This window comes from Tympanuchus pallidicinctus, unplaced genomic scaffold (genome assembly GCF_026119805.1).
Source record: "Tympanuchus pallidicinctus isolate F22 unplaced genomic scaffold, pur_lepc_1.0 scaffold28, whole genome shotgun sequence".
NCBI classification, from domain to species: Eukaryota; Metazoa; Chordata; class Aves; order Galliformes; family Phasianidae; genus Tympanuchus; species Tympanuchus pallidicinctus.
The window spans coordinates 4,705,653-4,731,344 of NW_026294745.1; the positions used below are offsets into that span (position 1 = coordinate 4,705,653).

The 25,692-nt window shown below is 45.1% G+C and overlaps 1 protein-coding gene across 4 annotated transcripts in view; it reads left to right on the forward strand.

Annotated features, from left to right (window-relative positions):
- The window catches only part of ULK1 (unc-51 like autophagy activating kinase 1), a 90,705-nt gene that overhangs the window by 61,254 nt on the left and 3,759 nt on the right, over nucleotides 1-25,692 (forward strand). For 2 of the 4 annotated variants that reach the window (XM_052690837.1, XM_052690839.1), the window contains 16 exons: nucleotides 2,545-2,633; nucleotides 4,634-4,799; nucleotides 5,615-5,675; nucleotides 6,060-6,149; nucleotides 9,400-9,525; nucleotides 12,355-12,506; nucleotides 13,096-13,179; nucleotides 13,772-14,034; nucleotides 14,654-14,838; nucleotides 15,616-15,731; nucleotides 16,314-16,457; nucleotides 18,960-19,147; nucleotides 21,859-22,037; nucleotides 22,173-22,291; nucleotides 24,007-24,164; nucleotides 24,355-24,490. In XM_052690837.1, coding sequence (XP_052546797.1) covers nucleotides 2,545-2,633; nucleotides 4,634-4,799; nucleotides 5,615-5,675; nucleotides 6,060-6,149; nucleotides 9,400-9,525; nucleotides 12,355-12,506; nucleotides 13,096-13,179; nucleotides 13,772-14,034; nucleotides 14,654-14,838; nucleotides 15,616-15,731; nucleotides 16,314-16,457; nucleotides 18,960-19,147; nucleotides 21,859-22,037; nucleotides 22,173-22,291; nucleotides 24,007-24,164; nucleotides 24,355-24,490 — 2,256 coding nt within the window. The remainder of the gene's footprint in view (nucleotides 1-2,544; nucleotides 2,634-4,633; nucleotides 4,800-5,614; nucleotides 5,676-6,059; nucleotides 6,150-9,399; nucleotides 9,526-12,354; nucleotides 12,507-13,095; nucleotides 13,180-13,771; nucleotides 14,035-14,653; nucleotides 14,839-15,615; nucleotides 15,732-16,313; nucleotides 16,458-18,959; nucleotides 19,148-21,858; nucleotides 22,038-22,172; nucleotides 22,292-24,006; nucleotides 24,165-24,354; nucleotides 24,491-25,692) is intronic. The other 2 variants (XM_052690838.1, XM_052690840.1) reach the window with 2 other exon arrangements.

Here is a 25,692-nt window from a genome sequence, read left to right on the forward strand (position 1 = left end):
ACTATTAAACTATTGCCTTGTCTGCAGTTAAGTGACTTATTAGTGACTAGTTTTGATTAAATTGAAATAATTACAAAAACATTCCTCTGAATGCTCATAAAACTCTGATTCCAAATAAACTGAAGGAAAGATGGAGGATCAGATATTTTTAGGGCAGCCGAGTCCCTTGTAGGATGATGTGCCAGCAGGGATTTCTGCAGGTGTGGGATCTGATATCAGGATCCACGCAGCTGGAGCACAGCCTTGTCTTTGTGGCTCCTAGCTCTAGTTCAGAAACCAGTTGGTGTTGGATATCCGAGCAACATGCACGATGGCTGCTTTGTTGCTGGAACAAGATGGAGAGGACAGTGATGAAAACAGACTTATTTACATTACAGTTACAACCCAGCAATTTCTGGATTTGGGTGGGGGCCTGCCATTCATGTTAACATTCCCCACATTCAGACTTGAGCTGAAAACATGATGAGCCAAGTGTTTGCAGCCTTTTTAATTTTAAACTGGGAGTGCCAGGGTGTGTGGAGGAGATGGAAGTGAGTGTTGTGCTTTCAAGCTGTCTTGTGTGCCTTACGTGGAAAAATGCACCAATGTGTGCATGGAAGGCAGAGATGCATGGACTGAAAGTCCTTTTTTAGCATCAGGTCCTTTTGTATTTGACCTCATGGCATTACAGCGTGGATTTGGGGAGCTTGCTGGGTTTAAAATGAGAACGTGATTAAAAATGCTGTATCTGAAGGTTGGGCTTTGAACAGATAGCATTTTAATTTGAGTTTCAGTTGGTAGTGAAGTCTGCCTACTTGTCTTTCTAGATTAACGGAAAGCTGGCCAAAGCAAACAGACAAAATTAGAAAAGTCTCAATTTCAGCCAGGTTTAAATCAATAATAAACACAAAACCAAAATTAGAATGGAATGGACCTTGAGAGAGAACTGATATGACTCTAATGAAAATACCAATTCCAGGAAAAACAGCCAGCACTACAATTTTTGCATGTGGACGCAGTTCAAAAGCCGCTTGCTTTTTAAGAGCCTTTGCATAGTGGGAGGGTTTGTCTGTGCAAAGGTGAGTGGTGCAGAGCAGCTGGCAGGATAAAAATGGGGAGATTCGCCTCTGGTTCGTGGTATTAAGCGGTTGAGAAAGGTCTTAGGGATTCCTCTGTGGGAGTCTGTGAGATCAGAAGCAGAGTGGTATAGGCAGGACAGAGCTCTCTCTTTTGCAGGCAACTTCCCAGATCTCTGTGTGTGTTCCCTGAGCGTGGGCAGTGTGAAGCAGCTGTGCTGGAAGCCTGGGGAGCTGGAAGGGGATGTGGGTGGTGTAGCTCTCCATGCCAAACCCTTGACCGACCTCCCAAAACATCCATCTTCAGGGCACCACAGTGCTTGCTTCTGTCCTGGATCCGGAGCCGTATTTTAACAGTGCATTGCAAGAAGCAAACCAAGCACGGCATAGATGGGGGGGAGGAAGGTTAAAAGAAAAAAAAACCAAACCAAAACAAAACGAAGCTCTCTCAGAAGGTTTAGAAAGATTTCATTAATTCTGCATCTACCATGCAGTGTCCTGGTGTGTGTTCTAAAGCACTGGGGAAGGCACCTGTACATGTGTGCACGTCAATGCTGCTGGGGCTTTCTATTGCACAAGCCCCAGAGCTCTGAATTGGTTTCTGTTTGCAGTACAACTTAAACATTTGGTTTTTGTTTATGTTAACAAACAGGGGGAGAAGAGCACCATGACCCTGTTCCAGTTAATAAGTCTGCACTTTTTTGGCTTTGTTTTCCTGTTTTTGGATTTCATTGCATCTTTGTCAGACTAAGGACTTCAGCCTCTAAGTGGCTGTTCTCTTTGTGCTGATCTCACTGATCTCACCATCCTTTAACCCTCTTTGATAGGCTAAAAGGGAAGACCTTATAAAGCCTTTTATTAGAATGATTGTTTTTCCATTCTTTTATAATTAAAACGCCGTTTCAACAGTTAATTGCTGAGGAGTGTAGTTTTGAGTTTTTGCTTGCTCCACTTTGTTGTCTAGAACTTTGTAGTAGTTAATGCAAAAAATGACAGAGTTTTACTTCAAACAGAAGTGTTCTTTTAGGGTCTTTTATTGCCTCTCTTTCAATTAACAAGCATGGAATCGTTAGCACAGATCCTGTAAAGGTAGAAAATGGCACAAGATACTCATTCTCTGCCAATTCAATGGAAGAAAAGCAAAGCAAACTGTTCTTCTCACTTACTTGCCCCATCTGATCTCTGTTTAAAATTATTCAACTACCCAAATGGTTGCACGCTCAAATTTGATCTTGGTTGGATGTTCTGAGACCTTCCACCCTAAGAGCTGTAATGGTGAACTAGTGTGTGGAGGAGTGGATGGATACAAATCTCAGAACTGAATAGAATGCCAGTTTTTCTACTGTTCTCCTTTAGCTGGCAATATCTGGTATGTGAGATAAACCTGATGTAAGAAGATGAAAAAGGCACTTTAGTATTGACTCATGTTGACAAGTTATTTTGTATTGATATATGTATTTTTCTTTTTTTCTCTTTCCCTTATTTTTAGCTGCTTCTGTGCCAATGCCTTCTTACCCCAGTTCAGGCTCTGGTAGTTCCTCCAGCAGCTCTTCTACTTCCCACCTGGCATCACCTCCTGTAAGTACAGCTCAGAGGATGCACCACTCCTGTTTGCAGGCCTCTCACTTGCTTCTTTGGAAATGCAGCCTTTGCTTTTGCTGTTGTCTGGTGTGAGTGGCAGAAAACCTGAGTTCTCCCTGGGTTTTGTGCACTGTTTTCCAGTCTTATACTTTGTTTCCAGCTTATACTTTGCGTGCTGAATGTTGTCTTTCTCTTCTCAAGAAATATTTCAAAGTGTTATTGCCTATTATGTGAAGAGCCTTTGTGAAAGGAGTTGGTGTTAATATTGCTCATGTTGGCAGAGATAGGAAGCTCTTTGGAACCAAAAAAAGTCGATAATTTAAGGCATAGCTTATTCAGCTGCAAGTTCTCTGTTCTCAAGCAGAGTCTTTGCGACTTGACAACATATTGGCCCTTTTTATGACAGACAGCACTGCTCCTTCCTGACCAGCATTTCCAGCCTCACAGAGACACATTCAGTGTGGCAGTTTGCTCACACCAGGCCTCGCACATTATGAGAACTGTCTTGAAGGGTAGGACATGAACTGACCAGTGCAGTGACATTCCTTCAGCTCGCTGAAGTGAAAGCGTGTTTTTGGAGGCTGTTGGTGGAAGCTGCCTTTCAACTTTGAACAGAGGGATGCTGGTGGTATGATGGGTAGCGGAAGGAAGAAGGACTGAATGTTCTTATCTTCTCCCTGTTACTGCTGCTTTTTTGCTGAGGTTGCCAAGGCTTCTCAACTCCTTCAGGGAGTGCTGTGACTGAGGCTTCCTTTCTGTGTTTGTGGAAAATATTGTATCTGTTGTGAGGAGCCGCTGAGGGAGAGGTGTAAGGACACAGTCTGAAGCTGATTTACGTTCTCCTGGTGCAGCCTGCAGGAGAGGGAAGGTCTGTTCTCTAAATGTCACACAATTGTGTCTCTGGCTGCGTTTTTACCCCTGGCAGCCCCAGACAGAAGGGTTCTTGGCTGGGGTGCTCCTTGGCCAAAAGGCTCCAGGGGTGGGTAGATAATATCAAAAACAGACTCACTTCCCTTAAGCTTTCCTGGTTCAGGGAGCAGTGGAGACTCGCTGTCCTACTGTGAGGGCTCCATGTTAGAAATATATTGCACCCGTCCTGGTCTGCATTTGGAAGATATGCTGATGGAGCTGTGCTGGCTCAGCATGTGAAAAATGCCCCGTCTGCAGGGCAGGGCTAGCGTATTGCATGGAAAAGAGCTTTGATAGCTGGGAAATTCCTTCTGCCTGTGTATTCTGCATTTGTAGTGAGAGTCAGTCCCTTGTAGGGACAGCAGGAGAGGCTTTATGGCGAACGAGGCCTAAATAGGGCTCAGGAAAAAGCTGTTTCAGATCTTTCTCATGAAAAAAAAAAATCACAAGGACTAGCACTAAAGATTGTGATCTGCACAGTGGGCAGTTCTTAAATCATCCATCTCCAGCCTCCTCCATCTGTCTGTCAGAGGTGAGGATTATGGGGCTTTCTTTCTTCTGAAGGAAAAATGGAGCTGTCTAGAGCCTGTTGTGCCTCTGAGAGCAAGGTGATGTTCATCTGCAGAATACTGGGCCTCCTTTGGGTCTCTCTAACTCCTCATATCGAAACAGCAAAACGGGGTTGTCCCAAAAGTGCAGACGCTGTGTATGTGTTTGTGGGTGGAGATAGAAGCTTTGAAAGCTTTTCTATTTCTCAACCTCACCAGATTGAGTTTGTATCAAATGCACTGTTGATCCGGAAGGCCTTAGCAGTAGCAAAGGGGTATGGTACCTGAAGTGAAATTTTCTTACCTCAGGTGCATCAGGCATGCTGGCTCTATGTTTTGTATAACAAAGGATGCACAGTTCTGACACTGACATAAAAAGCTCATCCTTTTCGGAAAACTGAACATCTGCCTCTGGCAAGCTATCAGCCCCGGTTTATGAGAGAAATGCTGTCTGTAGCCTTGTGCAGCTTGATTTAAAGGATCCAGCAGAATGATGAGGTAGCTGTGCTGAAGCCAGTGTTTGTTTTCTTCTTGAATTAGCAGTCTCTTGGAGAGATGCAGCAGCAGCTGCAAGAGAAGGCGTTAGCATCTCCTACCCAGGATTCCCCCGGCTTCCTGCATGGATCGAAGGACTCTGCTGGAAGCAGCAGTAAGAATTCATCCTGTGACACTGATGACTTCGTTATGGTCCCTGCACAGTTCTCAAGTAAGTTGGCTCATGGAAATTGCAGACATTCTGAGAAAAGGTGGATATAGATCCTAAAGGTAGTTAATAGACAGTTGAGGCATTGATTAAAGCTGTTTCGACTGAATAGCGGGAATGTTCTCGTTCTCAAGTTGCAGGAGACATCTGGCTGTCTGGTTAATTTCACAGGATACTTAGTAATTATCTTCAAAGATAGGAGATGAGAGTAAAGATTATTTGGGGAATGCAGTAAGAGATTGAACCTGGAAATCCAATTGGAGAAAGAGATAAGTAGGCTCATAGAGAAATGACTTCCACTCTCAGAAGATGTTCCCATATTATCCTATGTTCAGTTTCACTCAGCAGCACAGAGAAAGGCAAGATTTCAACTACCAAACCAGATTTTATACTTGAAAAATTTAAGGGAAAAAAAAAAAAAGAGGTGTCGGATTTTTCTTCAAATACCTTGAATTTGTTATTAGTACCTCTGTGTGTTTATACTTTGATAGGAATTGCATGAAACACAGACAAGGGCCAGAGCTCCATTGCAGCTGCAGACCTAAGTATGTTTATGTCTAAGTACTTAACCAGCAGAAGGATGTTGTTCAGTCTTGGCCATGCGTATGATAATTTGCTGAGTTGGGACTTGGTGATAAATGCTGTGATTTCATCCAGGACTTCATAGTATGAGGATCAGCAGCATCCACAAACTTAAGTTTCAGCCTGCGTGAATTTGGCAAATCTTGTGCAACTTAGCAGATCTTCGAGGAGCAGGAAATTCAGTTGCTTTTCTGGGGATATGATCACTAACGTTTCTTCGCTCCGTTGTTCCTCAGGTGAAATGACTGCAGAGGCTGCAGGAGGGAAGCCAATCCAAGACAGCCTGATGTACAGTGGGTAAGAGCACCAAGGGAGCTGAAATTGTTGAATGTGCGTGTGCTAGTGTGTACACAGCTTCTGAAGTTGATACTCTGTGCTTAAACTGAACTGCATCCATTAAAACTAAACTGCAATTCATTTGCTGTAAGGCTCTTTATCCGGGTTAAAGTGGCATTAGAGCAATGCAATCTAAAGGGCCTTTCAGTCCTATGCCACTGCCAGGTGATCAGTGTTTGGCACCTGAACACTGGAGTGTATGTGGGGCAGCATGACAGACCCAGGGCTCCTAGACTCAGTACTCAGGGGAGGATGCTGGGCAGACACAGCTCTGTTCTGTGTTCTGCAGGGGGAGGCAGGGTTGTTTCACAGGTTTCTAACAGCTTGATTCTATCATTTTTTCAGGAGTTCTCTGGTGACTTCAGCTGGCTTGGAAAGTCAGGGAAGAACACCATCTCCTTCTCCCCCTTACAGCAGTTCTCCTAGCCCCTCCAGGTAAGAAGGACTATTCCGTTGTGACTATTAAACTTTTATTATTTAAACTGCCATTGACTTCTAGGATAGGAAGAGATATTGGTGTGCTGAGCAAGTTCCACATCTGTCCTTTAATTAAAGGGTAACAAGAACAACCTAGGAGAAACGTCCCTTGTCTGTGAAACGTGATTGCATAAACTCTAGAGCTTGAAGCTTTAGGGTATGTACTTGGTTTACAGGGAGCTGGCAGGCTTGCTTCCAACCTCATTCTTGTCTGCTGAGGAAGCAAGACACCTTTCTTCTTCTGTTCTGTCTATATGGTGGCTTTTGAAGGAGGAGAGTTGGAAGGGAATTCACACTCGGGGAGGAGGAAGACCCTAAAATCTTACTTAGAAAGAAAATGTAGTCCCAGTCTGTGTTGAACATGCTGTCACATAAACAGAGCCCAGAAAATGACAAAACATAGCCTGAAAGTATACAAATATAAAGGAGAAGAATATAGCTCAAAGCCTTGCTGACGTGATCAGATTAATTGGCAGACATATACCACAGTGTGGAGTATAATTGCATGAGACTTCTTATGCCATTACCTGCTAAGCTTTTTAACAGCTTATTCTGAATAAACTGATTCCTTTGCATTCTGGGGATCAGTCCTTATTAAAGGATTTGGCCTTGTTTCTGGAAGGCAGTGAGTGGAAATTCATGGATGTTCACTTCAGTTGCTGCCTTCCCTTCACCAAACTGGCCTCAAATTCTGGGGGATCACAAGGTAGAAAGTCACTGCCGATGGCTGTATTTCTGCTCTTCCTATCTTTTCTGTTGTAGAGCTCCTTCCCACTTTTTTTTGTCTGCTTTAAAGAAAGACTGAGGCACTGCTTCCAAATGTGCCCAGGATGGGAAATAAAACTTAAATAACTAATTTCTGCAGCAGCCACTCTGAATCTGCAGTGCAAAAACGTGATCTTTGAACTGCTGCTGGCCAGCCATGTCTGTGTTATTAGCATGATTTTCAGTGCTCTTCACCATGAATTTCATGTGGCCCACTGGTTCAGCAGTTGGCTTCACTGGTGCAGAAAACTCCTGGTTTTCTCTCCCTCTGCCTTTCGTGCAGGCAGCAGTTCTCCCTTTTCATGTGTGGCTCTAGGCTAGCAAGCTGTGCTTGGATGTAGTCCAAGTAGGACAGAAAGCAGAGTCTGTGGCAGGCAATGGGCTTTCCTCAGCATATCACGATATACTGTAGAACAGCTCTCCTCATTAGGATTAGGTATAATTAAAATATGCTGACAGTTTGAGCTTTTTCTTTTTTAAAAACACTTCCATGTTGAAGATCTTTAATAAGTCTAACCGAAGGTACTTCCTTTATGTATTCCACACCAATGGGTTAATGCCATTTTCAAAGAGCTTTTAATTGCTGCCAAGTAATTAAACTCCCTGTTTCAGGTTTATCTCTTTGTCTTTGCAAATTTATGGTCGATTGCAGTCTTTGAGGCTTGAGGCCAATTAACAGATTTAGTCTGTCAGCTAATTTGGGTGCTTTCTTTTGCAGCTTGCACCTTGTGTAGGACATCTGGCTCCTATAGGAACTTGTATGACCTTTGGGGATAGGGAGAATCCTTTCACCCCAAATCTTCTTTTCCCTTAAAGGATTTTGGCCAGATTGAAATTTGTTTGGAATTTGTGTCAAAAGTCAGGATGTATGCAAAGAATGCCATCAGCCCTCAGATCTATTGGTTAAAGCTGTTCACTGTGTCTGTCTGACTCCGTGCCTTATGCTGGTGGAAAGCAGCGACAACAAAAGCTCACTTTGCCACTTGGAATTGGAAACTTTTAATGCCTTTATTTTACTGTATGCACCGAGAGGCAGCAAGGCTTCCATGCCCTGTTTTCGAAGCAGATAGCAAGGGGTAAGTTTGTTCTCTGGTGAGAGAAGTAAGAACAAACAAGGAAGAATATGTACGACTTAAAAAAATAAAAATAAAAGGCCTGTTGAGAAAGGGAGAGAAATCAGAATCACTTGTTTCAGTTAATTGGTGACTTTGTGATTGAGCGAAGTGTTGTCTTGGGCACAGTGCAGAGGGTGGCAGTCACAAGCCTGCAGATCAGCTTTGTTGAACACTGTACCCATAAGCCACAAAGAACTGCTGACATTCTCCAAAAAAGAAATTCTGTTGTTTGGCAGTTCATACTATCAAAACACAAATTCTTCTCTCTTCCCAAATGCACATATGTATGTTCTTGCTGGATTTACATGTCTGTTTTCATCTTCATCTCATGTAAAACACCTCCTTCCTGAGATCTAGACCTGAAGTTATGCCTCCTACTTCTGAGGGGCACACACAGGTGTGTTGTACATTGACAACGTGGAATACTGTAGAAGCCTTCATTACCAATAAGATCTTTATGTAATTGTGCAACCACCCTGCAAAGTGGCAGTTGTAAATGACATTGCCATGGCAATTACTCCTAGGATACTGGAGCCTTTGGGAAAAGACTTTAGGCAGCTACTTAGTTAAATGTGATGTTCGCGTGGGTTTTGTGTTGCGTGTTTTTTATGGAGTTGCATACAGGTTAAGAGCAACAGAAAAACTGTCACCTGGGGGAACAGATAGCAGGCATGAGCTTGTTAACCTGCTTGGATGGAAATGGAAGGAAGTCTGAAGTTTGCAGAATGAGCCTATCCATTTCTGTGGATGTGATGTTCTTGCTGACCTGGATGGGCGTAGAGATACTGGCTCCTGTCCCCTGGATTTATTCTCTCCTGAGTTGCTTTCTTCACCCTGCAGTTAACTTGCAAATACACTGATACGCTCTTAGAAATGTGTTTTCTTCATGATATGTCAAGACTTTCAAAGAAGTACCACCACAGCATGGTGCCTCTTGGCACCAAAGTCTTTGGTGGTGTCTTGTGTCAGCCACAAGCATTCGGCCTTTGTTCAATTATGTGCTCTTTGGCTGTGGATCTGAGGCTGTAGGAAACTGGGCCAATTGTGGCCTGAAATAACAGGGCTCCCATTTTCCTGAAGGGAGCGGTGTGCTTGGGTGTGTGTTTTAACTGTGGGTGGGAATCAAGTTGGAAGAAAGGTGCCTGCTTCCAGGAGGTGTGCGGTGCCGTTTCCCATTCATACAGCTTTGAACTGCCTCCCAGGATAAACCCACAACCTGAGAGAGCAAAATGGACACTCCCCGTGTGTGGTTGCCTTATAAAGATAATAGCTCCAATTACCTGCCTGAAGGTCCACCTCTTACAAGAGACTTTGTCTCCTTTCAACAGCCGGCCAGGTCAGTTTTCCAGCAGCAAATACGGACACTCTGTGCCCATCCCGGTTCCAACTCAAATTCATAACTACCGTCGGATAGAGCAGAACCTGCAGTCTCCCCACCAGTACGCCTCTCCTCGGTGAGTGCTGGGGCTGGGGCTGAGGGCTGACGTCAGTGTATTACACTCTGTCACATCTAGGGGTTCTTTTATGGTTTGTTCTCTGTATCTCTAGAAGTTTTCAACATCTGTCACAATGTTGAAATTTATTTGTTGCCAAGTACTGTAAATTTTGTCTATATATGTATATGCGAGACAGTTCCCTTAAGTTTTCTGTGCAGACTGAAAGCCCTTTGGGGTCTGACTGCTTTTCCTACGGTTTTGGTGTCCAAACAAGGACAGTCATTCGTGTGGCACATTTCTCTATAAAAGGCAAAAGCTGAGGTAAACAGCTAAAATGGGTAGGGATGCAGAACTTACCTGACTTGAGCTTAATTGGTTCCTGTGGCTAATCACACCATTGATGACGCCTCTTACACGAGTTGCATGGCACTGTGGTTATGCAGTCTGATTAAGTTGTGAGCAATCTCTGCCTGTGAGGCAGAGCATGCTTTATGAGGGTCCTCAGGAAGAGCTGGATGTCAGCCTTCAGCCGTGCTCAGGAGTAATGTCTTGTACCTTCAAGAAATGCCAGGCTTTTGCCTCTTGACGTGTGTAATTGATGATTCCTATGGTTTTGAGATCTGGGTTAACAGTGGCAGCCCAGGCCATGGACTAGTTGGAAGGAGAATTGCACAGGATCTTGAAAACTTTGTGCAGCGAGGGCAGAGAGTATTCACAGTTTCTGAATTAGTTCAAGTTTAGCTGTCAGAAATAGGGTAATGCCTATGCGAGCCTGAATTTGGGCTTCTATCAGCTTAATTTAGGGTAAGGCTTACTTGAAGTTCGCCAGAAATGAAGGCAAGTGTTGATCTACAGTGTGTATTGACCAAGATGTTTGTTTTCTGCCAGTGTTACTTTAGTACTGTTCTACTCTCAGTTATTTGAATGTGTGATGGTTTGGCTTCCAGTTCCCTTCATGCCCTGTAATTCATATTGCAAAGCTTATGACAGGCTGCTGAGACCAGGCTCAGCCTGCGACTGCCTGTCTGGGGCCAAACTCCTGTTTTGCTCCTTTTAGTCAGCACTGTGTAATGGTGTGATTAGCACTGTCCCTGCAGAGGAACTCGAGGAATGGAGCCAATCAGATGATTCATGCTCTGCTTTTAGCATCACCTCCGAATCTCTGGCGTCATGTTTTTCTGCCCCAGGAAGCCATATTTATCTCTCATCATCACTTCCTCTAATCAGCAAATTCATTAGACATGCTTCAAGAATGGAAGAAGAAAATTTCATCGAGCATTTTGTATGTCATTCCACTTTTCCATCAGCTGTATCAAACAGGTTATTCCAGCCGAATGACTTGTCATGTTTGGAACTCATTTGACTAAAAACCTTGGCCTACACTCAGATTCTGAAATATCGACCACTGTCATCTGACTGGTTGGTGATGCCTGTGTGGCACAGCTTGTTTGTGGTCAGGTATCTTGCCTATTGAGGTGGTAATTATGTGTGTTTACTTCTGACCACATCACCTGTCCCGTTCATCTACTTACAGGGCAGTATTAACATTCCACATCTTTCAGCAGCTTCAATCAGCTCCTGTTTTTTTTCCTGCACATTCACAACAGATAATATTTAGCCTCCTGGATGGTTGATATTTTGAAGAGTTGAAAACTTGGCAGAACAATCAATACCTTCTTTCTGCCACTGAGTGTCCAGGTGTCTGCTTCCTTTTTGTGCATTCAATTTTGTTTCAGGACAGGGTACTTAATGAGTGTTACACCTCTAAATCTGGAGCAACCTGAGCAGAAGTGATTTTTAGGTTAAATTTTTTAAGGATTTCCTTTTTTTTTCCTTCTTTTTTTCCTAGCATGTGAATATAGTGTGGATGTGTTTGACTGAAAAACAGTAAAAGATTAGAGTGAGGATGGGGAGGAAGAATGGAGAAGAAATCACTCTTACCTCTATTACTGTTGTTGTTTTCTTCCCTGAAACATGACATCAAGTAACACATATACCTGGTAGTGCTGTTGAATAGATTTATTGACAGTTCATCAGAGCAACTTTGCCTCTGCAGTTAGCCCTGCTTGTACTACTGAAACCTGGCTTTGTTCCTGCTGTTCAGAGGCGTGTGGGCAGCTTAATACTGCTTTGCTGGGATGGGAAAGAGGGTACCTTGGTGATAGCATCCTTCAGTGACTTGAGCAGAGGTTTTCTTTTTCAGTGTATTCATTGATTCCTCTCCAGAACACCACCTACTGGCTGTGACTGAGGTCCTTTCAGCAATGGAAAAAACTGTTTCTAAATCAAGAGTAGAATAAAGTATTTGATGAAAAGCTGTTTTCTCATATAGAGGCATGTAATGGGAATCTTGGTGAAAGGAGCTTGCAGTGATAGATCAGCATTTCAGTAGATAGGATTTAGGCTGTGCTCTTTGAGGTGTGATGACACCGTTCAAAATTGAGGAGTAGTATACTCACATCCCGTTTTTCTCCAGAGGGATGGTGTGGCTCTATTCACATTCTCCTGTTCTACTTTCCTCTTGTTTCTTTTTAGGCTAGGTATACTTGAGGTTCTTGCATGTGTGGCACAAACAACTTGATTTGAATTCTCCAAGGAGAGGTTTCATAAGATGTTACAGGAGTTTGGCACCCAGGCAGTACTGACCATTCCAGCCCAAAGAAAAACTCCTCTGGGTGTGATCTGTATTTGTGTAGTCCTGGCACAGTGCGATTTTGATCCAGAATAAGCAATCATGAAGCTCCAAGTCTGTGGAAATAGCACTGTGTGTTTGAGTGTGTGGTTATGGTGTTTTCCTTACTCCTCTTTATTAGCAACTGGAGTAATGTGTATTTTGTTTCCTGCAAGGTCTGGTACGGTCCGGAGATCTAGCAGTACAAGCCCTCTTGGTTTTCCTAAAACTGGTGCTTCCCCTCCTTATCCTGGAGACCATGGATCTGTGCCTAGCTCTAGAAAGCTTTCCTTTGGTGGTGCCAAGCCATTTATGCCATCACCACAAGGTAAGGTGTCAACTGGCACATTTCTGCTCTAATACAATCATGTCTCTTTCCTGCAAAGAGGAGGTTTTGGCCGGGTTATAGCTGTCAGGTAACTGGGAGTTCAGATGGTTGTATTCTCCTGTGACTCTTCTTGGTAGACCAACAAGTGTTTTGGCCTTGGTAAAATGGAGCTGAAAATGCCTATTAGCTTCAGGAGAGGTAAGCAGTGTTCTAGTGTCTGTGTGAAACGTTGCTGTCCTCTGCAGAGGGCTTTTCTAGGGACAGAGTATCTTTTTACCAGTTTGGGCTGGAGTGAGGAAAAACATGATCCAAGTGCTGTCAGAGGCTCTAGAAGTGCTTGAAACTTCAGTGCTCCTAATGAAAAGTGGCTGTATGAATGTTCATACCTTAGCCCTCTGAGTTAATTTGTCTGTGTGAAGTCAGACTAGACTTGGCTAAACGAGTACTAGCTAGAACTTTTCTCCTTATTTTACTATACAACCATGGCTGAGATGGGAGAGATAAGCACCACCCTTTTAAAAATAGGTGGCAAGTAGTGTTGTTTACTGTGGGAACTTAATACCAAATAAACTTTTTGATTGTGTTAAAGTTGGAACGATCCCGGAGCAGCCCAGCCAGACTGTTATCCCCTCTTCTCTTGGGGCAGAAGTGAGAAGTCGGATTCCTGCAGTTGGTACGTTGGTCCTTGCTTTCCTTCATGACTCTTGTGGACAAGGCCAGAGCCATAATCTGAGAGCTTTCAGTGTGGGGTGTGTTCCTTCAGCATCTTCTCTTGATGCTTGGCCACCAGGATTTGTGTGCGCTGGTAGGAGTCAGAATTGATCCATTCACATTCTGACATCCATCTTCTAGTGCTGACAGATCTTGCGACACACAAACTCTCACTGGGACAAACTCACTCATGGGACATTGCAGTTAATTGAGTTGAGTGGAGGAAAACCATCTCAAAGCTCCAGACTCTTCTTTTGCCTTGTTGCCTGTTCAGTGTTTAATTTCCTTTGTAATGGCTGCAGTAAAGGGAGGAAACTACATTTCTATGTCCCTGTTGTTCCTTCTGTTCTTCCTGTGGAGTCAAAACCCAGTCAGGCATAGAAGTTTTATGGCACAGAGTGCCATCTTTATCCATTAATTGAAGGCTTTGATCTGTAGATGCCTGGTACAAATTTACCTTCTTGGGTGTCTTATCAATGAATCTTGTGATCAATCTGACATTTTCTTTTAGAACCAGAAAATGATGTGATTTGTCACTGTGTTTGGGCCTCCAGGTGCCTCAGCACCCGAACATTCTCCTCGAGGGATGGGCTCTCGGCTCCACAGTGCTCCCAACTTGTCAGATTTGCATTCCTGCAGGCAGAAGATAACCAAGCAGCACTCTGATCCTCTAGTTGCTCACTTTGGCCATACCCCAGTCAGCCAACCTCTGCAGATTCATGGCCTGCAGCACTGCCGGCAGCTCAGATCCTCACCAAAGCTGTCTGAGTTCATGCAGAGAAGCCCATTGCCAACTATCGTGGGCTCCCCTACAAAGGTAAATCAAGGAGTCTGCTTTTGGGTTTTTCATGGCTTGAGCTGTTGTGTTTTTTCAGGGTGAACCACTGTATGATCTCTGACCTGGATTTATCACCACTTATTCACTATTCTCCAAGGGCTGCTTAATAATTTGTGTGAAATGTGGTGGTGTCCTAATTCTTCTCACTTGGCAGCAGTGTTTGCAGTCTGAGTAGAGTCCAGGGTTCTAAACAGGCAATGAAAAGGAGCTGACCAGATTAGGACAGAAGCGCATTAGTGAACTGCAGTGTCAGGGTTGATTTGCACGTCAAGGCTTTTGACACAAATGTGCATGCAGTAGAAATCCCAGCAGAGACAGCAGGCTGTTGGATGGGTGGCAGCCCTCGCATCTGATGTGAAGCTGGTGCTGGGACAGCATTTTCTCTGTGCTTTTATTAAGCTGCAATGAATTTTCAGCAGTTTGTTGTCCTTTCATTTTAGCATTTTTGAGACAGGGAACAAGTAATTATGTGGGCTGGGATTTCTACCTCTTCATTTCAGACATGTTTTTTATGTGTACAATTTAATTTTGATAAATAAATGAAGGATGAGGGAACCTTTGGTTTTAAAACATTCTCTTTGTGCTCTCTTTCTCCTAGGCTGTGTCCCCTTTTGAGTTTCCCAAAACCCCAAGTTCCCAGAACCTTCTCACTCTCTTGGCCCATCAGGGGGTCATGATGACTCCAACGCGGAACAGGACCCTGCCAGATCTGAAGGAGATGGGTCACTTCCACTGCCAGCAGACTGGCTTGGGGTTGAGGCCTGTGGAGGAGATCAAGGGCAGGTGAGCTGTAGTCTGCTTTGTACACAGTGGATTTTCCTTCCCTAACATGGGATGGACGGGGCAAATCTCAAATGTCAGCTATTTCAATCATCATGTATCTGCAAGCATTCTGCAGTCGTCTCCTAGCACCACTGGGATGCAAGCAGATGTTATGCAGATTTTTTAAAGACTTTTCTCTACAGGGGCAGGCCATGGCCTAGATTTTATGACATGAAAGATTGCTTGCAGCTTTACACTGTTACTGCCCAAGGTTCCATCAAGTGGGGATCAAGGCTCTGGTTATTAGAGCAGGCTCCCTGCAATTATGCAAATGTGTGCTTTATTCTTTTTGAAGCGTGCGCCTGTCATAAGTGAGAGGTGTGTGTTCCTTGTCTATCACACAGTGGGCACAGGTCTTCAAAGATCTGTTTGAAAGCCAGGTACTGACTGTTGTGAACGTTGCAGGATACAGGGTTGCTCAGGTGTTAGCATTAAGTTTTTCTTACCTGCCTCTGCGTATTTCTTGTATTAATTTCCATATCTTCCATCAAAGGAAAACTATGCTACAATAATGCTGTACTCTGTACTTGCATACTGTAAGTCATGGTAATCATAAGCTTTCTGCAGGTAACAGGAGGTGCTTCAGATACTCTGTTGGAGGAGGAATAGGGCTAGTGGTTTTTTCAGTTCTGGACTATTTGCTGTGTAGTGTTTGTGGACCAGCAATGGCACAAACTAACTGAAACCCATGAACCTTACTGGTGAGTTTCTGCATCATCTTGTACGTTCTCCTTTTAGATCTCTAAGCACAGGCAGGCTCACTGACCTGCTTCTCAAGGCAGCCTTTGGGGCACAGATCTCAGAAGCTGGCAGCAATGACAGCCTGAACAGCGAGAAGCCAATGGAAGTTGCAGGTAAGTGGGGAGAACGGGCAGATTTGACAGGATGGGCTTGTGCTGGGGGAAGGTGTTTGCCTGCATGCCTCCTATGAAAAGGAGGCTTCTTTTCTGATGGCTTTTGCTGTAGGAAATGACTGCTGTGTGTGAGGAGTGCTGTGATGCTTTCTTTCTTTTGTGAGCGCTCGAAGGCTTGTGGCTTTATGCGTGCTGTGTAATTGCTGGCTAGCAGTGTGATTTTGTAGGCAGGGCTTCCTCTCTTGGCCCCTTCTGAATGAGATATCATGTGGAAGTGGGGACTTTCTGCCAGGCAGTTTGACTATGAATGACTCTGCAAGGGTGGGTCTTCCTGCGTGTGCAGGTTGGGAAGTGAGGAGGGAAGAACAGCTGCAGGACCATGTAACGCTGCCCAGGCTCACGTCCTGCTGTCCGTGCCAGCCTGCCTGGCTGTGGGATGCTTCCACAGGGAGCGCTGGCCTGTGCTGGTAGCCACCATCTCCTGAGAGAGTCTGCAGGGACGTAACACCGCTGGGTGAGGCACACCGTGCTCCGAGTAACTTTCCTGTAATGTCAGTCTGCACCTTTCAACTGTCTCCCCAGCTCCCTCAGGTGCTTACGGAGGGACACTGCACTCTGGTGCCCGGGCGGGGGGCTCTGCCAGCCCATCCCCAGTGATTTTTACTGTTGGATCCCCTCCCAGTGGAACAACTCCCCCACAGACCACGAGGACCAGGATGTTTTCAGGTAAAGGGCTGATACCTGCCTGTTCCAATATCTGGAGACAGAGCGACGTGCTGTATTCCTCACTGCTGCAAACTGGTGGTGGAAGCAGGCTGTCCAGAGAGAGCTCGGTGGTTTAAATGCCTTTGAGGTTCTTGTACTGGCTCTTGCCAACCCCCAGTTACTGCTCATAACTCTTCATGCTGGCACAAGGACTAACGCCTTATAAGAGTTTCCAAGACTGGAAGAGGGAAGCAAACTGTTCCTTTTGCTTCATTTCTGTTTGCTTCAGGAATAATGCTGCAGCTGTTCACAGATCCATTGCTGTTGGTAGGTCAACAGAGATAAAGATTGCTCTGTATTCTGATGGTTTTCCTCCTAGGTTTCAGATAAGTTATAAAAGGCAAGTGTGACCATTCATGAGAAGCAGTTTCAGTGCATGAGTACCATTACGAAAGGGCTCTGTATGCAAAAGTACAAGTGGTGTTACTTATGCTGTGAATTACTTAAGTAGGAAATGGGGAAGTGCAGTCCTGATTGACAGATCCTTTAAGATGCCAGCACTCTGGCCTCATCAGCCAACAGCTGAGGCTGCAGTAATTGTCCATTTTGGGGCCATGTGTCTGGGAGCTGGAATCTGTAATCAAGAAACTATTTGGATACTTCTATCTGCATTTTTGGCTGGTTTCAGTTCTTGTCCTGGCCATTCCTCATCTGAATGTAGTCGAAGCTGTTGTTCTTAATTACTGCAGGGAAGGTTTGGATGCAACTATGAATAAGCTGCTTGACTCAGACTAAGGGGGACTGGGCTCAGTTTCTGGGTATGGCTTGGATTTCCATCATACCTAAAACCACTCCGATCCTTGTCTGGAAGTTGGTTCTGCAATCCTTCTTTTGTCTCCTTTATTTAGAGTGTGAGCTCTGTAGGGCAGGGACTCTCATACAAAGTGGCTGACTGTCCTGTAGCACAATGGGGCTACTATCCTGGCTAGTGCCTCTAGCTGCCACTGAAATGCTGTGAATAGAGAATTCAGTCTTATTTATTGCTTTTGAGTGAATAAGAGCAATCTGGAAGTAGATCCAAGTGCCACTTTGGTGGAGTGATAGTTGGATGTTTAAGGATCTGCTGAGCAGTTAAAATTTCAGATGAAATTCCTGGTAGAGAAGACTATTGAATAGTGAGCCTACAACACATCCAAAGATTTGGGTAAAGGCACTCAAAGCTGCTTGACAAGCTTTATTTATTAGATCTTTGCAATAGCTCCTTGTGTTATAGTTAATGCATAAAAGTAGATGGTGAAAAAGGGAGCTTTGCAAGCTAGAACTCCGCACCCCAAGTGTGTTGACAATCCATGAGTAAGATCACTTGACAGGTACAAAGACAGAGCCGTTTCATGAATCATCACAACAGTTTCTGTGAACAGTTCCACAGAATTACAGGGTATCCAGAATGTGGTGGTGTTGGTCTTTTCCTTTCTCTGAAAGATCTGGAAATACTTTACCAGTCTTTTATGATCCTCACTTAGCTTTGAAGACCTCTGAGAGGAGAGGAGGCAGCACATCACTGCAGTTGTTGAGATGTGCATTGTTTTGCTCAGCCTTTCAAAGTCAGGGTAGGGCAGCAGATGAAGTTTGTGGATAGAAGAGGAAAATGTTCCTCCGGAGGATCAGAGGAGAATTAGTAAAGTGTTAGAGCTGGTATTGGCATCCCCCTGACACATAGAGAATATATCCCTCTGCAGCAGTGTCTCAGGGATACGAAGCCCTCTGGAATTGATGAATGTGTTATCAGTACTCTGAGACAGAAACTTCTTTTTGAAGTGTGCATCTTTTATGAGCAGTATATTCTCAAGGTGGATTCAATTGCTAAGAAAAGAAGAAGACAATGGTGGTGGAATTGGCTGATGAACACAGTACTTAAAGACTCCTGAATCCTGAGGTTAGGATCATGGTTCAGCTGAAATCACCTGCTTTATCCAACCTCCTACTTGTAAAGAGAGGAAAACAGAAGTACAAGGCATGCAACAAAAAGCTCTCCTGGTTTGCATGCAAGTGGCAAATGTTTTAAAACCATGTTTAAAACCTCACTTATCAGAGGTACTCATTCATTGACAGTATTAAAGCTTTGGGACCAGGGTTCAAATTGTGCTGATCCATGATGAGGCTGAAGCTGATGATGGTGGTGTATGATAAATTCAGCTCAAGGTATTGTGGCAGGGTTCAGAAGAGATTTGAGGGAGAAAAAAAGGTGCTTCTGGGCTTGTCACCATAAATCACTGGCAGTCAGAAAGGTGTGTTAAATTTGCTTGAGCTTGTAAACTGGTCTTCCTGAGTCACTGAGGATCTTGCATGTGGTGTGGTTATTTTGCATCACGAATCTTTGTATCTTCCTCTAGAGTACCTGTTGCTGGCTCCTACCAGAGCCAGGATCCTGGATCCTACAGTGACAAGCATCCCCTGTGCTGGGCGAGAAATAACTCGCCTATTATAAATATCTTAAGTAATTCCTTTCTTTCTTTTTTTCAGTGGGGTCTTCCAGCTCTCTCAGTTCTGGAGGCTCATTCACTGGCAGGCACTTGGCAGTGGGAACTGGTGGGGATGCTCTGGAGGGCCCTTCGAGTCTCCGCTATGCTTTTGCTGATCCAATCACCGCTAACCTGGAAGGTGCTGTTACATTCGAGGCACCAGAGCTGCCTGAAGAGACGCTCATGGAGGTAGGTATATCTTATAGGGACTTGTTAGGGGCAAAGGACAGGGAACAATAAAAGGAAAGTGTACCCAAAGGTTCTCTGGCTCCACATTTGTAGCCAAGGCAGTCACTTCCAAAGACGGTGTGAACTGGCTTCAGGAGAGCTGGGCGAGACAGTGCTCAGAAGATTCAGGACATGCGTAGTGCACTGGTTTTTGAGCCTGCTGTTGAGCTTTTTAGTCCTTGAGACGTGATTTCAAAAGCTGAAATTGCAGGTTGGAAGTGTCGGTTACCTGGTGTGTTCTGCATCGGAGTTTCTGAAGAGAACTGGGACACTTTGGGCCTTTTCCCTTTTAAAAGGCTCAGTGTTAGTAATAGCTGACCTGAGAGAGTGAGTAGCTTGGGCATATCAAATGCCTGCCTGCTGCATGCACTTATAGAGTCAGTCAGTGATACAGCCTCAGTTGAAAGGGTCTGAAAAAAGTGAACGTGACACTTATGTTGGTGATGGGGGGAAGTGGAACGTGACATGCTTTGCACAAGAACAGCTGAACCAGATTGCTGAGCTGAAAGACTGCCAGACTCCCCTTCTCTGCAGGCTGAAGGCTGGCTGAAGCAGAACAAATGCTTTTGTAGCTGAGATATAGTTGAAATGTAGGTCAGGGTGCCCATTTGCAGGAGAGGTGGGAGACTGAATCAGTCATGGATTCAGTGCTATTTGTAATGCTTTCTTGGACTGCCTAGGACTGGGAAAGGCTCTTTGCATTGGAATCTTGCTGGTGTTTCAAAAACCACTTGGATACCTGCTGACATCTGCATGCATTGTTTGTAGAGTGTGGGTTTGCTCTTCTGCTTCAGATTTCTAGCTCAAATTTTTTGTCAATTATGCATTGAATTGCATTAATTTGCTCAATTAGCTGCAGAGCTACAAGGCTATAACTTAAACATTGATGCATAACAGCAGTAGTGAATTTAACTGAGCATACTGTCTTTGTGAAGTCCAAGTAATATGGGTCCCTGCCAGCTGTCACTGCTCTTCAGGATCTGAAGGGTTCTAAAGAAGTATCAGCCTGATCTTAATCCCATTTAGTTCAGCTTCTCATTTCTATAATGAGTCATTTGGGTTTGATCACAATTTCTGCTGGGTGCAGCAGCCATTCACACGCACTTCACAAAACCTTCCTGACACTGAACCTTTTTGGCATTTTTGGAGACCCCTTTGTGCTCTGCAGAGTCAGCCAGAACTGAAACCTGGCAGATCTGCTTTCTGCTGATGCTTTCATGGCAATGAAGTCTTGCTATTTAAGCACCTCTATTTGTGTTGAGAAGAGCTGTTGCATTCAGATAGGTGGTGGTTTCTTTCATCATTTGAAAATGTTTCCTGAAGTACAGGCAAGGCAAATTGAAGGTTTTTGTTGTTTTGCAGTGCTTTAAGGGCACAATACAGAGATGGCTTTGGAAGGCAAGACTATTGTGATGCCTAATGAGACCAGAAATGCCAGTGTAGTTAATGCAAGCTAACTATATAAGCAAAGGGAGGGACTGTACATTAGTTGGAGATATGAGGCTGAGGTTTGCAAGATCTTAGAAGATTCCTGCTCTGCCACAAGATTCTTGTATGACTTGGCAGCTACTTAATCTCCAAGTTCCTCCTCTGCTTTGAAAGAAAATAGAGGAAGGCAGAGATAACACTTCCTTGCCTTACTGGACTGTCCAGATAGCAAGATAGCAGAGGAGAGATTAATGTTTCAGATAGCCAAAGCTCCTTTGGCAGCCAAGTGCCTGAGATGGTGAATGAAAAACATAAAGCATGTTTTTTTTATGTGTGTGTTTGGTTGGCTACCGTTCCTTCATAGTCACATTTGAAACAGCCTCACCAAGCCCCTGTAAGAGAACCATTCCTGTAAATATTTGAAGGTCAAGCATGTTAGCTGCTTTACTACACAGAGTACACACAGCATCTGATGCAGGCAGCGATTCATTTTGTAGGACACACAGCTGTTCAGTTTTTCCACAAATACTGATTTCCCAAAAATGTTTGCTATGATTTAAGCAATACAGCTTCTGAGAAATGGGATAATACCCTTTGGTCTGTAATAGCAGAGAGAAAACAGCTTTGAAGTGGATGTAGTGCTTTGAGGGTGCATCTCTCCCCTCACCAGCTGAGAGGAGCTGCAGTTAAAGGCTGTCCTTGCTGTCCCTTCAGAGGACCTCACCCAGGGCTCCCTGCGCTGGGCTGGGAGCAGCTGGAGACACAGCTAAGCAAGGGCTGGGGTGTGGGATGGGCCACACTGTTAGCAGGTTTTTGTGTTGTAAGGGGTGGTCACTCTCACATAAATTGCACACTGGTTTCAGTTTTGTACCAGCATGGCTGTGGCGGGGTCTGGATCTGGGCCAGCGGTGCTGTCACCTTTCTGCCTGACTTTCCAAACAGCCCAGAATTGCTGTGAACACTCCTTAGGAAGGCAGCATGTCACTTTTTGAAGCAAGTCTCTCCAGCTTCTGCAGGGACTGGCCTGGGATCTCTGGCTTGGGGCTGTTACTTGCTGCCTTTAATGCAGAGGAGGAACTGGTGCAGTGTGGGCTCAGTGCTGAGTTTGTTTTCCTTGCACAGAAAAGAAGTGTAGGAAGGTTTCAGGCTCCGATGTTATCTCTTTCATTTGGGATGAGTCACTGGCAACAGCTCAATGTGAGCAGCCTTCCCCTTGTAACCCCCCTTGGTGTTCCCTTCAACAGCAAGAGCACACCGACATCCTGCGCAGCCTCCGCTTCACGCTGGCCTTTGTCCACTATGTGATGGAGATTGCTGCCCTGAAAGGCAGCTCCAGCGAGATGAGCGGTTCAGCAGCATCCGAATACCAGCTGCAGGAGAGCGTGGTGGCCGACCAGATCAGCCTGCTCAGCCGGGAGTGGAGGTAAGGGCTGGGCAGAGGGCCTGGAGCTCCGTGCGCGCTGCTCCTCCCTGCCGCGTGTGCCTTTGTGCCAGACATCCTTTGGACCGTACTGCCGCCCTGGTGATCGGTTTGCATTGCAATATGCTCTCTTTGCAGCTATGCAGAGCAGCTCGTGCTGTACCTGAAAGTAGCAGAGCTTCTGTCCTCAGGCCTGCAGACAGCCATAGAGCAGATCAAGGCTGGCAAGCTGTGCCTCTCCTCCACTGTCAAGCAAGGTAAGGAGCTGCTGGGCACACGGTGCAATGAACTTGCCTGGAATGAAAGAGTGAAAACCGTGTCACAGAGGCAGGGAGGAGGTTGAGATGAACACCCAGCAGTATGCGCTCAGGCTTATTGCTCATTGTTCTCTCAAATAGCCAGGCCTTGCTTCTGGGGTATTTTCTGGCAGGAATCTTACTCTCTCAGCCTTTGCTTCAGGTCTTCAACTCCTGCTCATCTCCCTGTGAGAATCTTCAGTCCTAATTAGTGAGAGGGAAATGCATCTTATCTGATTCCTTGTACATCTCTATCTCAGGTGCTTATTTGTACTTGACGTCAGTCCAACTTAATTATATAGTACATGTCCCAGTAAGTGCTTACTTGGCGAATTGAGACACGTCTTGGTTATGATGATTTTTCAAATGAAGCAAAAACACAGGAAGCAAAACTCTGGCAATACAGAAGTCACTTATTTGTTAGTCGTACAGCTTTATGTTTGCATCTGGACAGGTTTAGCTACACTTCTTCCACATGTTCGGGCTGACATAACACAAATTAATTATTCCTTTTCCAGGGCAAATTGCAACTTGTAGGAACAGTTATGCTATGAATCTAGTGTATGGGAACAGGATAAGGCTGTCTTTCCTTATTTCTCTTCCCACAGAATACTGTTCCCTTGAGATTTATAGGGCACTGTGAGGGCAAGAGAGTTCTCAAGGTACTTGAGTGCCTTCTTTCACTTATGTGTGGAAAAAGCTGAAGTGCAACAAGGTATTGTCCCAGAGCATCCTTGGGCAGTGAGTGACAGGCAGAGTCCCTACCCATAGCCATCAGCTTCCTGTAATTTGTGCATAGCCCAGGGCTCTGACTGAATTCCACAAATGACGATGTTCCTTTACTTACTTGTATTTTGTTGTTGTTGTGAGAATGTTCTATTTTTTCATTAAATGTCTTTTTTTACAAATTCTTTCTTGGCTGCCCCTCAGCAGGGCGCTGAGGTTCCTTGACCTCCCCCTAGGAGCAAGTTGTGCAGTGTGGAGGTTTCAGATGTGTGTCACAGTTACTTGCTCATCAGGTGGTGGGAGTTTGTAGCGGGTACATCGTGTAGCAGTACAGCTAGCTTCGCATGCTGTTTGGGGTTGTTATTCAATCCCTTTAAATCATACTTGACGCTTGGTTCTCTGTCACATAATCTTCCTGTCCTAGCTGCTGTGGTGCAGGAAAGGAGCTGACCTTTTGCAGGCATTGGTGTCTTTCCATTCTGGGACAGCATTGTCCCAGGAGAGATTCCTTTGCTTAGTGCTGCTGAGCCACACTTAGCTCCAGCAGCTAGCACATGTGAGTCACGTACTTCTTCACAGCATGTCATCACCCATCAGGTAACAGAAGCTTTGTATCTGGCATGTCTGTTGCTTCTGGTGACGCGTGGGACATCTTGCACCATGCAAACTGTTCTGTGTCTGCTGGCAACTGAAGGAAACAAAAATTGACCTGGCCTCAGGTGAACTAGGCATGCAGGTGTTGCAGTGTGCAGGCTTACAATTGGTCAGGGCGACAAAGGAAAGGGAAAAGACCTCATGGGTGCAGCAGGTACTTCGCTGCCAGTTTTAAGTTTGGATGCAACATAACTTGGTTGCCTTGAAGTTACTTGTTTGGAGGCCTGTGCATGGAGGTTGGGAGTCACAGGGAGAACTGGAGCTGGTGCCCAATGCATTTCTTTCCTTTATTCTAGTTGTGAAGAAGCTCAATGAGCTGTATAAATCTAGTGTTTCATCCTGCCACTGCCTCAACATGAGACTGCAGAGGTTCTTCCTGGACAAACAGAAACTCATGGATCAGATCAACAGCATCACTGCAGAGAAGCTCATCTTCAGCTATGCTGTGCAGATGGTAATAACTGTATAGAGCCAGGGAACAGGGCTAGCACAGAACAAGCACCAAAAATTGACAGTTCCTGCTGGTGGTGTTAGCAGGTGGTTTCGTTCATGGTGCTGGAGGTTGGGTGAGGGAGACTAAGGAACCATGCTGGGAAAGCTGGATCTAGTATGGAAGTGACCTTTTGCATGGGGTTTGCCTGCAGGTGCAGTCTGCAGCCCTGGATGAGATGTTCCACCACAGAGAGGACTGTGCACAGAGATACCACAAGGCTCTGCTGCTGATGGAGGGGCTCCTGAACATCATCACTGAACAGGGGGACATAGAAAACATCAACAAATGTGAGTGCTCGAGGACTTTTTTTTCCCCACCAGGTCATGTCGTGTTGTTCTAGCTGCATGGACCAGAAATTTTAGTACCCAGCATCCCTTTTTTCCTTTGGCTGCATCTGGATGGTCATAGCACAGATCTCTTGATTTGCTTTAGCTCCTAACAGCCTGGCCTCATGCAGCTGTAACAGTTGGAAAACTGTTAGAAACGCAAGTCCCTGAGCCCTGTTTTGCGATCTGTCCTGCAGAGCAATTGTCAGGGTTTTGTTGGAGCTTTTGATGCATGAATGAACATGCTGAAGGAAGTGGTTTGGCAAAGGGCTGGGTTTGGTTTCCATCCGGAACCATCCATCTGATTGCACAGAGCACTTGGGAACATGAAACTGCAGCACCTGTTGGGCAGAGATGGTCAGTCAGCGCAGCTAGGGCTCCTTCCAGCACTTCTTATAAATGGAGCTGCTCACCTGTGTTCCTCAGGCCACGCTAAGAAGGCAGCAGACGAGTATTTTTCTCTTCAGCAATTGATTGTGGTAGCTTGGCTTTTACCTGTCTGCAATTGCTTGGCTTCCTTTTCCAGAGACAGATGGATCCCTCTGCTGCTGTCACCTCTTCTGCACCCTTCCTTTGTTAAGTGGAGGCTCCACAGCAAATGTGTGCAGAGTGGAAAGGACTGACCTCACTTGCTCAGAGTGAACTTTGCCTGCCCTTCTGGACAGGGCTTAATTGTTTTGGTTTTCTCTCTCAATGGGAGGAAGGCAGAGGGGTGGCAGGCAGCTATTGTCTGTTAGAGCAGCTTGACTTGGCCTCAGCTCTGCTCTGTCACAGCTACACCAGCTCACTGTGGCACTGCAGTGTTGAAACAGCTAAAGGGAAAGGACACAGCTGGCAAGCCGTGCCTCTCCCCCTCTGCTGGCTAGTGAATGCATTTCTTGGGCCAGCATCCAAAGTGCTGCCAGACTGCTCCAGTCGTCCTTGTGGACAGAGCTCTTGGGTAGGTAATGAGAGGAGAGATTTCTGGCTCACAGGCAATCAGTCAGTTAATTATCACCAACTTTAACAGTCCACATGAGGCTCACTGAAGGAGAGCAAAAGGAGATTGGCAGGTGCTGTATGATACTGGAGGGCTGAGTGAATAGGGAATACTAAGTAGTTTCTATCATACCATTTCTTAGCAAACCTAAATCACATCTTTTGTGCAGAGATACAGTTAATGC